Below are 15,262 nucleotides of genomic sequence, written 5' to 3'. Positions count from 1 at the left end.
ACACATATGTACATGTACTGTATATAGCAGGGCTGCTTGCAGCGCAAGCGAATGAGTCTAGTTCCGAACTGCACGCAATTCCGCATGTATGCTTGGAACATGTACGACATGGTATTCACGATAAAGAATGAAATCAAAGCTGGAATGGAGACTAATGCATACATGTGTGTATGCATACATGTACATGTACTTTTAATAGGGAACTGCCCACGATGTTGTGTGACCCTTCTAACCTGTCCATTTATCATTACAGAGTATAACTCATAAATTGAACTCGTGCACACCTTTTGGCATAGTCCGAGCAACTCAGACCCCACGTTTTACCTTTTTAAACATTTGGACATGGCCCGCCCACGTTAATTTTGCTATACATATGGAACACAAAAACTCTGTACATGTTTAATGTACGATTATGCCGTATACTCTATACAAAATTCTATAGCATCGGCAGTCCATGCCTTCATGGTCAAAATAACTGTGTGCTGTTTTTTCCCAGAGTTCAAATAAAACTCTTTCATGGAATATTGAATATGTTGTGTGCTTTACATGTAAAGTTGCACTTAATTTTGCTGTTTAATGCCAATTGTCTACCACGTTTACCATCAATGAACTACATGTACATGTAGGCCTATATATTGTATATGTTGTGCAAGGTCTCGGTCTCCGTCATCTTGGTCTCGGTCTTGAACTGCAAAAGTCTCGGTCTCGAAGTTCTGGTCTCGGTCTTGAAAGAGCTGGTCTCGGTCTTGAATGCCTTGGTCTTGGTCTCGGACACAAAGGGCTCGACTACAACACTGGGCAGCACCTGCAAAGTGGGAGGCTAATAAATTTTTGAATGATTTTTTCTGTTTTATTAGCTGTTTCGGCTAAAAGCAAGAACAGCTATTCTTTTCCTTATAGCTTTTTTCTTTTCCATATTCAGACTTTTTCCGTAGGGTTTGTACACATCTTTGTGTACCATAGGACTTCGATAGTTTCATACATCTGATTGACTTCATTGACTTGATAGACCTTCAGACAATCATCCAATGATGGTCCTAAAACAAATTTGTCATGATGACATTCATCACGTGATTTAGTTTTGAATATTTAATTTTTTGCCATGTATAGGGTCTGTACACACTTTCCTACTAACGAGCCAATACTTGTAGTCAACTTCAGCTCAAAATTACTAAAAGAATGAAACAGAAATCATATTTTTGGGTCCTGTTATTTGATTTAAAATACACTCATGAGTAAGAATATCAAGTAATATTTCATAAAATCTTTCAGTTTAAACACAAATCACGTGACACGAACTTAAGGAGCAGTTTTTCTGGATGTATTTTTAGCCCATTGACTTTGTACACGTTTTCAAGCCACCATTTTGGAAACTTTGCGATGTTTGCTCGCTATCAAAGTCATAGGCACCAAAGACCCTTATACAAAAAAATTAAATGGATGACGTCATCATCTGAGTTATTACTGATTTTTCAATATTTATTTCAGCCCATTGACTTTGTAGATGTTTTCAAGTCACCATTTTGGTAACTTTGAGATCTATAATTATCATCAAAGTTACAGCCAACAAAGACCCTGATAATGGAATTGTTCATTTTTCATTGAGTTTTGGATATTTAATATCCCCCATAGGTTTTGTACGTGTTTTTCAACAGCCAGTCTTCGGCATCTTTGACTCAAGATTACTATGAAAATAAAAGAAAAAAACTCTGGATCCAACCGGTGGCTTGGGTGCATTGAGGTGTGAAGAGGATGCTAACTCCAGATCCCACTGAGGTCAACGGGGTGCTGGTAAACCAGTGAAGCATGTCAGTCTGATGGAGAGGAGTGTGGGGGAAGGTAGCCAAGGGCATAGGCTGGAAATGTCCTAGGGTATAGGGGACCCTGGGCTGGAAATGTCCTAGGGTATAGGGGACTCATAGGCTGGAAATGTCCTAGGGTATAGGGGACTCATAGGCTGGAAATGTCCTAGGGTATAGGGGACTCATAGGCTGGAAATGTCCTAGGGTATAGGGGACTCATAGGCTGGAAATGTCCTAGGGTATAGGGGACTCATAGGCTGGAAATGTCCTAGGGTATAGGGGACTCATAGGCTGGAAATGTCCTAGGGTAGAGGGGACTCATAGGCTGGAAATGTCCTAGGGTATAGGGGACTCATAGGCTGGAAATGTCCTAGGGTATAGGGGACTCATAGGCTGGAAATGTCCTAGGGTATAGGGGACCCATAGGCTGGAAATGTCCTAGGGTATAGGGGACTCATAGGCTGGAAATGTCCTAGGGTAGAGGGGACTCTTAGGCTGGAAATGTCCTAGGGTAGAGGGGACTCTTAGGCTGGAAATGTCCTAGGGTATAGGGGATCCATTGGACTGGGATGTAAAGATGGGACGCCAGATGTTGCTGATGTGGAAACCGACGTCTTGTGGTACTGCGCTGTTCTTGATGATCTTGATGGCTTCTCTGATGTGACACAAGTACAGTGCTTGATGCTGGTGAGGAATTCAACTTTGTTCCACTTGATCTTGTGGTCTTCGGTGTGGGAATGCTTGATGATGGCAGACTTGTCATATTCCTCTTTCCTGCCATGGGCTTTGTATTCACTGAGTCATTGCACATCACTGCACAAGCCTGGAGTGTACAAGATCCCCTGCCAATGTGGCAAAGTGTACGTCGGTGAGACCAGAAGGGACCTCCCTACCACACTAAACCCAAAGCCCATGACAGGACTGACCTTCCTCACTGGTTTGCCAGCACCCCATTGGCCTCAGTTGGATCCGGAGTTACATCCTCTCCACACCTCACTGCCCTCTACACACCATATACACTGCCTCATCATTGGACCCTATGCAGTCTCCTGACGATGGACAGAGCATACTGTCTAAAACATCCCACCGGTTCTTTTCAGAATCCCACATCCTCAAAAAAGAAATATCCATGGTGCTACTGCAAACCTATATACAAGTAGTTAAAAATCTTTGTTCTTATTTGTACCTTATTTTAATATATAATAAAAATTATGAAATTGGAAATTAAATAGAGGAGCTACAGCATTCAAAAAAGGCAAATTTTAATCACATCCCTTTTTAAGAAAATGAGTTTCCAAACAAGCAGCGCCCTCGTTCATTTATTCATGTCCCTACTTATGATGCAGAATGACGTTATTCAAAAAAGGCAAATCAACTCAGGATGGGGTACAATACATTGTGCAAGGTTCAAGATTGTGCTTAACATGGACCCGTTCCCCTGTACCGGCGGCCCGTGGGCTAAAATAACGGCATGTTTTATTGTTAGGGCCAGCGTGCCTAACATTAGTTAAAAAAAAAAGCTTAGCCCATGGAGGCACGAGGGGGTCCATTCAACTCCTGCAATGAGTGACAAACTTCAAAGCTTCAATAAGCTTATCACTAAAGTGAAAGGTACAACTTACAACTATAAAACACATTACCTGAGAAATTTTACTCGACATCCTTTCCCAGGAATAAATCATTAACAAATTTTAACCGATGTCAAAATGCAAGGTAGCCTAGTCTTCACACGAAAGACGCCACTCTGCCACTCCATGCACGCGTTTCCGGCCGGCGCGTCGCGAGACTGAAAAAAGCAACCACTTGGCGGCGCTGTTCAGTTTGACCACAAGAAAACATGGCGACTCCTTGGCCGATGCAGGTAAGGGTTTGACTAAGTAACATGACTGATTTGCATTCATTCCAGCCCGCATTAATTTTTTAATAGAACTTTTAACGTTCACTAAAGCAATAACGTGTAATGAGGTGCAAACGAGTAAATACTAAAAATGCCAGTAGAGGAAGGAATAGACTAAAGTTAGTGGTTTGGCCAACATGCAAAAAGGTCAATACGTGGCGCACCTTGATTTTTCGCCTAGGCAGTGCTAAGCCATGTTACTCAAAACATTTTAAGTATCCAGAAACACTGTGCATGTTCAGTTGTCATGTCTAGTGCCACAGCAACTGCAAAAACATACATCGTAGATGTACATGTAGGAATGTAGCTGTCCAGTATCCATTGCCTATCTGGAAAAGGTCTATATCTGGCCACCACTTATCTTCTTTACTGTGACTTGAAACTACCAAAAAGTATAAATGTGCTTAAGAAACTCTAGTTTTTGAATGAAAGAAATTTACACTTTTCCTTGTTTATACATGTACATCTGTACTTGGTCATTTTCTTTGGTGACCCATACCCTTTGTGCACAAGGACTCAGGTGGTAGCCAGATATGGTATTATCTTTGCTTAACAGCAAGTTTTTCACAATTTTTATTTCATTTTAAATGTGGCATTGATGAGGGATCAAGGTCGCTGGGAACTGTGGTAAACATGTACATGTAGGCATACACGTATACCATCTTTGGTCAGGATCGAAGATGACGTCAATGTGAAAAGGTTGTATCAAGTTCCATCATATTTTCAAGGTGTTCTGAAGTCAATCAGTTGAATCCATGTAAGGAGGTAACTCACTGTTCATAAAGTCAGGACTTATCACAGGTCTTGCTCGGGACTTTTCGAGTGAAATGACATTGATCTACTCTAGACTTGAAAATGTTGAAAATCACCTGTCGGTTTGCCATCATAAAATGAAGGACTGTAAATACCGTAATGAATGAATTTGTGTGACAACTTCCAGATACAGTAGTTCACGATCCTTACAGGAAAGCCGTTTCCTATAAGCCGTTGGTTGGGAGTGATATCCTCCTGGAGAATCATATCAAGAAAAGATGGTTGGTAACTAAATATGTCTTAATCTTTCGTACTTTTCTTTCATTTATAGAAACGACTTCAGAATGAACTTCTTCAGCTTCAGCGAGACCCACCTGTAGGTATTAGTATCAATCCCAGCAGTGCATCCAGTACACTAGCCTCGTAAGTACTCGGAATGTGTGGACTTGATATGGTTTAAAGTAAAAGCATCTTCATACTTGATGTGCATGTAATAGCAAGTTGGTAACTTAAGTACCAGTTTTTGTGCAGAGAATATCATGTTCACGTGACGTCACATGAACATGTACAATGTACGTGATGTCAAATTTCCATTTCTACTTTCTTTCATCCTGAGTGTTTACTTGCCCACAAAGGGTTTTACAGTACATGTACATTTAATCAATCCAAATGCTGCATTCACAGTGATCCATTTAAATTTTATTTTTGGTTTTCAGGCAGACTTCACATTCAGTGTAGGTACATTTATGCTGCCAGTTCATCCCATTCTGCACTTTGCAGAAACTGTTGTTGATTCATGTACCAAAGAGTTTACCATTGCAACAACAAAATGACCATCCCTTATTAAAACACCTGATTGAAAGTCACTTGTAGGAAGTGACTTTCACTGTATGCATTCCATCACATTGACAATCCAACCTTGATTCATATGCTTGTGATCCTAGATGGAGTGTAAATGTTACTGGGGCCCCTGGCTCTCTGTATGATGGAGAACATTTTCAACTGCAGTTTACTTTTGGAAAGAGATACCCTTTTGAATCCCCAGAGGTAAGCAAGTCCAGTATTTAAGCTGTTTATTATGGTGTTATGTACCATTTGCCAGAATTCCTTCCAAAAGCAGACTTGGGAAGTGGACCACTCCTATTACAGTATACCCAACATGATATTTGCAACTTGGTAGAGGGTACAATGGAGGATGGTTAGGATTATCAATGAATACCTTCCAAAGGTCAACCAGTGCATTTAATTAGTAATGTCAGACTTGCACTTGCCACATTGTAACTCTTTCAGTTTCTTATGTATTAGTTTTACATGTTATTTGCCTGTGGGTACATGTACTTTCAGCAGTTTTTTTCCTTATTACCGTAACTACCCCAAACCTGCCATACGCCAACAGCAGGTTTTGTGAGGTCTGGTATTATACCTGATGAACTTGTTGAATTTTGTTGCACTTGGTATCAAAGGCCCAGGGTGATAGTGTGGGATTCTGTGTGAGTTGGGACACACAGGGTTCATTGTGTGCAGTGTCTGGCTTGCTGTACCAATTGTTGGACTATGCTTGATTTTGTCAGGTTTGGTACTGTTCAGTGCAAGTCATCCTTTACTGCATAGACCCATCCATACCAAATCACTCAAACTCCAACGGGCTCATTCTCTAAGAGTCTATCAGGTTTGGTACAGTGACTTGCATGTACAAGGACATAGACAAGAACATGTATGCCTTCAAGTGCAAGAGCCCAGGGGGTTAGGGCTAATGTAGAAATCAATGTCGTCAGTGTTCACTTAAAACAGAAACATACTATTTGATGCACAACCACAAATGACAAGCGTTATTGTTCCCAGTGGCATTCTCCCAAAACGGAGATACTGCCTGTTGTGGTGTATTCATTGCTTTGTCTTTGATGTAAGACCGGTTTATGTCCTACATTCAAAAATAAACGAGAGTCAATCAAATGGGATTTGATTTGCACTAATGTCACAGAGAAAAACACAATGTGTATGTGAAACGTGTGTCTTTTCCCTCATAGGTCATTTTTATTGGTAAAAACATACCAGTGCATCCGCATGTTTACAGCAATGGCCACATTTGCCTGTCAATACTGACTGAAGACTGGTCGCCTGCACTGTCAGTTCAGGCCGTCTGTCTAAGCATAGTCAGTATGCTAAGTAGCTGCACTGAGAAGGTAATTGGCTTCATTCGTATCTCTCTTCCCCTGAGCTCCCCTCCTGTGAAAGTACCTTAAGTTTCTATAATGTAATTGAAAGTTAACTATGTTGTTTGATTTTAAGTTGCACTTCAAATATGTCAAATCCCTTCAATTTGTTTCCTTATTTGCCTCTTTCTTAGAAGCGACCACCAGATAATACATTCTACGTAAAAACATGCAGTAAGAGCCCTAAGAAAACCAAATGGTGGTATCATGGTAAGTAATACTGATTTGAAGAGGATTTAAGCCACGTAATCAGTGAAGTCAAGATATATCAAACACATCTGTAAGTTTCATGAAATCCCTCATAAGACCACTTTGTCCATCAAGTCAAGGTATTTTCCAGAAGACACTGCTTAACGTTGGATGAAATTATCTGCAGCTCTGTAGGTATTTGCATGAAAAGCTAGTTGCAAGCAGTCATTAGCAAACATACACCTGTAGAACTCTTTTAACCCAACGTTTCTTTCTTTCATGGAACTGGAAGTGTATGCACTGTATATGTGTCCATGTACAAGAGGCTGCTAGAGGTTTCTTGAATGATGTACATTAACTTGTTATGTTACACTCTGCAGTGAGCATACAGTAATGTCCATACCACAAGGCATACAGAATAAAAATACACTCACATGTAATCCTTCATTTGGATCCATATTACATGTACTTACATTCAAAGCATCAGGCAAAAATCTGACACTGTCGCATTACATTTCCAGTTGTACACAAATAAAAGCACAGTAACTTATGAAACCCTGTGGCACACTAGTTGATGAATGGAAGTCATGATGACTATATCTAGGTCTTTGTAAATGAACATGAGATCAGCTTGTGCGTGTCATAGTCTTGCATTATTATGGTCACTAGAATAACATTTATGCTTCTAATTTGGCTGCAGGCTGATGTTAGGAATATTGAAAGTAGAGTCTGGAAATTTATAGCAGTGCTCAAAATAGAGCTGAGAATTTATGCCTTTCACTGGTAATTATCCACTTGTTAATTCTTTCAAATCTTGTCCATCAAATCTTGTCCATCAAATCTTGTCCATCAAATCTTGTCCATCAAATCTTGTCCATCAAATCTTGTCCATCAAATCTTGTCCATCAAATCTTGTCCATCAAATCTTGTCCATGGCATCTTTATTTCAGTCGTTTCTCTTTCGTTTTATCGCAGATGACAAAGTTTGACGCATTGAGAGGACCCCCATTGATACAGCATGCATGGAGATCCAAAATTCATCTAAGCCACTCACAATTTGAGATAATGAAGAGACAGATACAAAATTAGATTCTTTGGTAATTGGAAACTAAAGCAGATTTGAGGTTTTTTTTTCATTTTTCCCCATTGTTTTGTTCATTTTTAGTGCAATAAACAATGGATTTTGTGTAATCAAAGTACATGTCATGAAATCCAAATTGTAGGCTGATGTGTTTTTTACTTTAACTTGATAGAACTTGTCATTAAAGTGTTTGGGAGAAGAGTTTTATTTACCTGTTTTGTGCAGGTGATTTTTTTCTTTTACATGGAAGAAACAACGGAATGACATGCAAATCTTTACTAACATTAATGCACATAACTCAGGTCGTTATAGTCCTGATGTAATATGAATGTGCATAAACTTGAACAACTGTTGGCCACATGTGCATTGTACAAGGTGTAAGAGTTGATATCTTAAACCCTGTGAATTCCATACATGAAAGATATCATCCCAATGGCAACAGTGGTACAGATTGCGTAAGTATTGACAGCTATTGTCTTAGTGTACCAAGCCTCTACTCTAAGACTTTATAGAGACAGTATTCTATCCTCCACATACAAGTCAATTGACTATTTGCTGCTATATACCATGTTTCTGATTTTAGAAAACCACTTCAGCACTCAAACCATCAGTTAAATTAAAAACCAGTGAATTTCAGATTAACCGGAAATTACTTCAGAATGAGAACTTGTTCAGTAAAGCATTGTCAAAACTGATGTAACATGTCTGCAGGTTAAAATAACATGTCAATGCCAGGGCACTGTCTGAGGTGAGATTGCTTTGTCCCTTTCCCCTTCCACTGTAAAAGGTTTTAAAACAATGGTAAATACATGTAATTGTTCAGTCCATGCTGGAGCTGTGTCTCCATGTAGTTCAAGTATCTTTTAAATGACAGGAGAAAAGCACAAGATGTTTTTCATTTATATTGTTAAGTTGTTAGTCTAAGCATTTGTTTTTGCATACAAATGTAGTTTTTACTTCCCATTTCTAATCATTCTTTCCTTGTTTTATTTCTCTGATTTTTTGGGGGGGTGGTTGAATTATAAATTCAGAATGCCATTTGTAAACCCTCATGGCTTGGAAAGTATCACATTGTCCTAGAAATTTGCTTTATGTAACCTGGAAAGTAATAGTTGCAGTTAATTCGATTGGACAAACATATATAGAAGGTTGTAGAACTGTATATTTTGTGAAGGAATGCAGATAAATTCTGATGATCCAATCTTGTCAGTATCTTGATATTGTAAATATATGTACATATAAACAGAGATATACATGTACACAGATGAGCTCATGAAGAATTCAGTAAATGTAGATTTGTCTTGTGCCATGATAATATATTGTATTTCATAGCTGATCCAATAGCCACAATGCACTATTGGGCCTAAACCGGATCCAGACCCAAATTGGGGGGTGAGGTGGCCAAGACAAGTTAGTAACATCCCAGATGTACTTCTGCATTAACCCATTGCATCAATCTCAATGAAGCAGCTGCACAGAAACAATTACCTGAACAAAATGGCTCTGTCCATGCAGAACAACCTCCATCTTCACTCTGATTAAAAAAAAAATCTTTATTGTGGGGGGAGGGGGGCATGCTCCCATTGGCCTCCTCCCCTGGATCTGCCCTTGTGATGGGTTGAACTTCATTAGCACATAATACCTTTCTTCCTGTACATGTAAGTAGAAGGTTTTGTGGACGTTGTTTTCTTGGCAAATGTTTATAATTGATGAATAAGAAGCACATGGAGAACAGTGCGAAAAGAAACTGAAGTGTTTCCCTCAGCAAGTTGTTGGAAATAATTTTAAAAGAAATGATACTTTAAATTACTTTTGCATGATTCTTTCATAATTCCATTACTAATTTTACCGAAAATGGGTCACTTGGGAGACATTCTCATAGGAACGTGCACAAAATTTTTCAAACTTTACCGTCCCATAATTCAATATTCCCTAATCCGAGCTTAAGCAAACTTTGCGTGTTTTCCTTTCAGACCCTAATCTATCATCTCTCAAAATGTGGACAGCCAAAAGTTTCCTCCTTTTGGTAGTTGGAGCATCAGGGAGACACTGAAATGTCTCCCTAATGTTGAAAAATTTACCACAAAATGTCTCCTAAGTGACCTATTTGGGAATATTTTAAATACAACAAATTACATTGTGCTCTGTATTGAATACATTCTTTTCAACTGGAGTTGGCTTGAACGGTTACATTTATGTACATGAGAACATTATCCATTTCATTTTGTGGATAGGATTGTGTGAAGTGAATATATTCAAACCATTTTTTCTTTTAAATGTCTTTATTTTCTTATAAATCATGCATTTTTTAAATTTTCAGGTTTTTGAGTCACAGAGAAAAAACTTCCAGATGTCATGTCATTGTCAATGCATTGTCACAGATAATTTCTGAACATTTAACAAATGCAACAGATATTTGGTTTTACAAAAGCTTTCTGAAGTATCCTGCCTTCCCCCTCCCCCAGAAAAGCCTCACTCCACTCCAAATAGCTCCACCATTAATCTCATGCACAACCCCCCCAAAATGTATGACTATGTTAGTTGAATGTAGTCTGGATTTGCAGTAGATTCTAGAATCACACTGCAAGTAGAGCCACTCGATGGAAGAAAAATTGTGAAATCCATTACTTTGATTTGACGGTTGAGCATTGTGCTAATAAGTGATATGTGCGTATTGTAATACGCGGTTTAAAGCCATGTTTATTATAGCTTAGTGTTTTGACACTAAATTAACTTTTACACTATTGAGGGTGTTGGTTATAATTCATTTTTCTGTATCACATAGAAAAGAATGCAATGGAGGTTAATAGTGTCAGGGATGTAGCAGCTTATCTGTTCAGTCTTGTTACTGGAAACTGTATCAAATAACAGTGCTGCGGTGTTGAAACTAGGCATAATGGGGAATAAATCAGATCTGAGTTTGACAATGTCAGATGACTTTCAGTTTACTTCTAACACTGCCCAGTTTTACCAGTTTAGTTTTCATTACATTGAGTAGATCAAGGATGAGATCTCCTTGGGGCTGAACAACAAAGAGCTATATCTAGAGTCGCACTGGATGATTTGCATTTTATGTATTTTGCTCATCTTGCTGAATACTGTACTGTAAGGACACACTATTTTGCAAACAAAATTGCACACTGTCAACTATTAAAAGCATTCATCTTGAAATATGTATCAACATCACTACAGCAGGGAACCATAAGAGCCCATCTAACACTTAGCATGTGTAGATTGTGATTGTGTGTCAACAAACAGCATGGTACATGGAATATTTACTGCATATTTGTTTGTTGCAGTGTCCTATTTTAACTTGGAATAAGATATTTAGAAAAGTTTACTGTCTTTTCTTGATAATCATGCGGGTCTTTTCAGTGACAACTGCAGGCCTGATTCCAACACTATGATGCATTTGAGTAAAATGCCCGAATTCATATGACTGACATTGTTAGCCTGGACAGGAATCCAAAGTAAGTCAAGCTAACTTTGATACCCAGTTCTTTTTTTAAGAGTAAACAGTATTCAAGATAAGACAGATAGAGGTGATACAAGAATAGAATTGTGAAACTAGATAAACAATTCCATTTTTTGTATACCATAGCATCATAGGTTAGACTTGGCTCCAGCTACTTTAAGTAATTCAGCTATCTGTATCAATGTTGCGCATGTTTGCTGTTAGATTATCAATGTGAAATACAAAGTAAGTTGAGATCATTCTGATTAAACTTAATTAAAATAACTTGTCAACATCAGTTACCATTTGTTTATTTTACAGTTTAAATTTTCCAATCAATTACAGAAAAATTCTTGCAATTCTTAAAAGCAGAGCTAAATGTCTTACATCTTTTCGTAAATCAAAGATGACTATTCCTAGAAAAATTAAACATACAACCATCTCGTAAGGACTGCTCATATTTTTGCATTATGTTCTCACAAGCCTTAGATTTTGCTTTTGGCAGTTTTTCAGATTAGAATTTGTCATTACAGGGTGTGTTTGACTGCTTTGTATCCACTTTGTAAAGTGTACTTTGTCAGCTTCCCCTCCAAATAGATATACCATGACTGCATCCAGTACTCGCAAACAACTGAAAACCACTGATTCCAAACTCACACTAACCAGACCTCTAAAACTGGCCTAATTTAGCAGGTAAAACTATCAAAAAATACACTAGGTGTCTGTTTGTGAATGGCAAGGCAAGTACTTGCACAGGAAAGCTGATTACATACTTTTTCAAATGTACATGTAGTTTTTAATTGTGGGTTTTGCCTTTAATATCAACGAACATTCATAAAACGACAAGCTCAGTGTATAAGAGTGATTACAAGCTATACTCAGGTGGGACTTAGACCCATGACTTCCTGCTTACTAGTTCAGACATCTTAACAACTTGACCATCAAGCTTGTTTAGGTTGGCTGGTCAGATGTAGCAGTGGGTATCCCAAAATATTAAAAAAGATATACTCTGCATCAGGGAAATGCCAATTTCTAATTATGGCTTTCGCTCTTACACAAACGAATAGTCATAACACTGTGTGCTTTAAAATGTAATCCCTGACAAATTTCGAGTTCAAAATTTTAACTACTATATCGCTCTCCATTGCCTATTAAATTACACCCTGTGAATGATATGTGTCACTTCCCAATTGTACGTGCATGTTGGACTACATGAATGTCTGGAATTATCCACAATATCTGTACACATATGATGCACCATTTGCATAGCATAGGCCAAGTCACTTCCAGAAATAGACCTTAACCACTTGCTGCTTGGGAACCCTGTTTCGATCACCATGGGTTTATACGCAGAGCCGGGGTGCCCCGGCGAAATGGGACAAAAGAGCTGGTCCGTGTAACAAAAGACAGTACTCAGAACAAAAGACCTGCTGCCGGGAATTGCCATCATTTTTCGGCTTGCATTTTTTAAAGGTAATCTATCACTTTTTAAACAGTATATCACTGTTTTGGGCATGCACCACGGACAAAAGTGCTCCAGGGCCCCACTGATGAGCGACACAGCACCGCTGCATGCTAATCCAGCCGCACTTGAAAAGACGCCACTCGCATTCACTGGGGACAAAGGAAATTACACAACACCTCACAATTCTGGGCTCTCTTTACAGAGCGGCAGGCCCGGTTGAAATACTCAATGAGTCAATGAAGGTTGCCTGTCAGCTTAGAGTAGCCACCAAATAGTCATTCGTTTGGGTGTAAACGTCCATTGAATGAAATGATGAATTTTTGAAGAATTTTGAAAGCTGAAAGTCTTGAAAGTTTCCCGTTACATGTGCACTGCATTTTTGAAAGCACCTAGCAGCAAGAGGTTAATATACAATGTAAGAGTGCTGGTTAATTTTCCAAGCTGCAAGAAAGGATCCACCTGTTTCAGACAGTGTGCTTTTGTTATTTAATCTAATGAAACTCCATATTAAAAAAGAAATGATAAAAACTTTTCAGGGCAATTATAACATTAGCTATACCATAGACTACAACGAAGCAGTTATGTCAATTGTAAACAGACTGCCCAGAAATTTCAGTCAGAAAGCTACAAATACATAACCCTGACCAAACAATGATCAAATCCAGCACTCTACATTCCATCTAAGGGTTTTTATTACACTAAAGAAAAAAATATGCATGAAAAATTCTGCAGTTTAGTAGACAAACTTTTATTTGACCATACATTGCACAATATGGCTGTTTTTCTAAATCTGTGTCCATTTGGATGGTATACATGTTCTGGCAACTTTAATAATCAATGTTTCCCAAGAGACTCCTATTACACATTTCAAGCACTTTGATGATTTTGAAGTGACCATTTCTACACGTGTTCACAGTCTAAAACAACTCAAACACTTCAACCATTTGTCTAGTTATTATATTTCAATTACATGTAGCAATGAAAGTGTTGCTGACTTTGATGCAATTTCAGTTCCCCCAAAATGTACATCAAGCTTCACAAACAAAAACAGCATCTTCCAGGTCCTCGGAATATTCTTTGGATGAAATACCTAAAGTACCAAAAGTGATACACATTTGTTCTATTTGAAAAAGTATAAATGATGGATAAATAAAAGGAAAGTGGAAAAACAAGCAGTTTCATTTTACCCTCTATTCCTTACAAGAGATTGCATGGGTAGGCACTATCCCACACCACATGAATAACAGTCCCAACATTGTAGTGAAAACTTTAATCTGTAGTCACTGAAAAGAATTTTAATTTGTATAGTCTGGTTTCCATGGCCACATAAAGAGATGCAGAGAGCATCGCCAATCAGTTTCCAATGATACACAATCATATTGAAACACTTTATTGCAACTGATGCCAATAGGGATGGTGACAGTTGAGAAAGTTTACCTTGCTTCAACTTTTCCTACTGTCTGCATTGAGTTGCCAAAGGCTGTGCAAACACACATGCTTGCATGACGGACATACATCAATATCTCTCTCATTTAGTACCACTCGTTTTGCCAATTTTCTCCATATTTCTAGCACATGCATCCCAACTTGTCAACAAAATAGCTGAAAATTAACAAAACACATCAAACTCCAGTATCAATTTGTTTTAAAATCAGGATTAAATTTCACAGAAGTGAAAGTTTGTTTAACTTACAATATCTGCTCTGAAGAGAGGTTTCAGTGATCCTGAACTCTGCAAGATGAATGCTATCTGGAAAGCTGACATATGAAGCTAATATTGTCTACTAAATGCAGTTTCATAAAGTCTGCTTCTGTGAAGCTCCAGCCTATACATATTCTGACTTTCATCACAGTTATGCAACTGGCAAGCCAGAAAAAAAAAGGAAATTCAAACTACTCAATACTTTCTTCAGACACTGGAAGTAAAACTGTTGAAATCAGGGAAACTTGTATGGCTGATCATAGATTTCAACCTGTTGATTGATACTGGGGAGTTTTTGTATCAAATGAATGGTCTTGATTAACTTACAAATGGAAGCACTTCCACTCCCAAATTTCCTAGAATGCTAGTCACTTTCTGTGTTACTTACATTTTAATTATAATATGAACAAAAATATCTACACGTGTGTATTTGCCACAGAACTGCTTACTTGAATTGCAGGTCCAATATTAAGTGCTATTGGTTTAAGCAATGTTTACCATGAAAGCGCACAAATAAATATTGAAAGTTCTTTCAATCACAAACTACATACTCAAGTCCTATTCTAGGGCACTTCCTTTATCAGATGTGATCATAAGTCTCTGTACTTTCACAACACTTCCGTTGAATGTTACTCAGTGGTATATAATAACTTCATCTTCCTGCCAGCTGGGAGTATTTTAGTAATCACTTTGTCAATGAAGCAAT

General features: G+C 38.3%; 3 protein-coding genes across 6 annotated transcripts in view; 1 reads left to right on the top strand and 2 right to left on the bottom strand.

Moving 5' to 3' along the window:
• The window catches only part of mrpl13 (mitochondrial ribosomal protein L13), a 21,470-nt gene extending 17,887 nt beyond the window's left edge, over positions 1–3,583 (bottom strand). Inside the window, exons 1-2 of one of the 2 annotated variants that reach the window (XM_087148784.1) lie at positions 3,443–3,563; positions 601–805 (exon numbers count right to left, since the gene is read on the bottom strand). In XM_087148784.1, the coding sequence (XP_087004910.1) occupies positions 601–603 (3 nt within the window). In that variant the 5' untranslated portion in view covers positions 604–805; positions 3,443–3,563. Of the gene's footprint in view, positions 1–600; positions 806–3,442 lie in introns of both variants that reach the window. The other variant, XM_022251441.2, reaches the window with a different exon arrangement.
• On the top strand, positions 3,560–11,674 carry ube2w (ubiquitin conjugating enzyme E2 W). Of its 2 annotated transcripts, XM_022251442.2 has the most exons (6): positions 3,573–3,663; positions 4,784–4,875; positions 5,397–5,499; positions 6,480–6,635; positions 6,800–6,875; positions 7,830–11,674. In XM_022251442.2, the coding sequence occupies exons 1-6, from the start codon at positions 3,640–3,642 to the stop codon at positions 7,841–7,843; spliced, it is 465 nt and encodes a 154-aa protein (XP_022107134.1). In that variant the 5' UTR covers positions 3,573–3,639; the 3' UTR covers positions 7,844–11,674. The 2 variants fall into 2 exon arrangements, with proteins under 2 accessions (XP_087004911.1, XP_022107134.1); XM_087148785.1 differs by lacking the exon at positions 6,480–6,635 and having other exon boundaries at positions 3,560–3,663.
• Positions 11,666–15,262, bottom strand: part of LOC110988166 (coiled-coil and C2 domain-containing protein 1-like) — a 39,527-nt gene continuing 35,930 nt past the window's right edge. For both annotated transcript variants that reach the window (XM_022251444.2, XM_022251443.2), the window contains exon 25: positions 11,666–15,262. In XM_022251444.2, the coding sequence (XP_022107136.2) occupies positions 15,242–15,262 (21 nt within the window). In that variant the 3' untranslated portion in view covers positions 11,666–15,241.

This window comes from Acanthaster planci, linkage group LG18 (assembly GCF_054643075.1).
Source record: "Acanthaster planci isolate LZ-2023a linkage group LG18, COTS_SCS, whole genome shotgun sequence".
NCBI classification, from domain to species: domain Eukaryota; kingdom Metazoa; phylum Echinodermata; class Asteroidea; order Valvatida; family Acanthasteridae; genus Acanthaster; species Acanthaster planci.
This window is presented reverse-complemented; position numbering and strand designations above follow the sequence as displayed.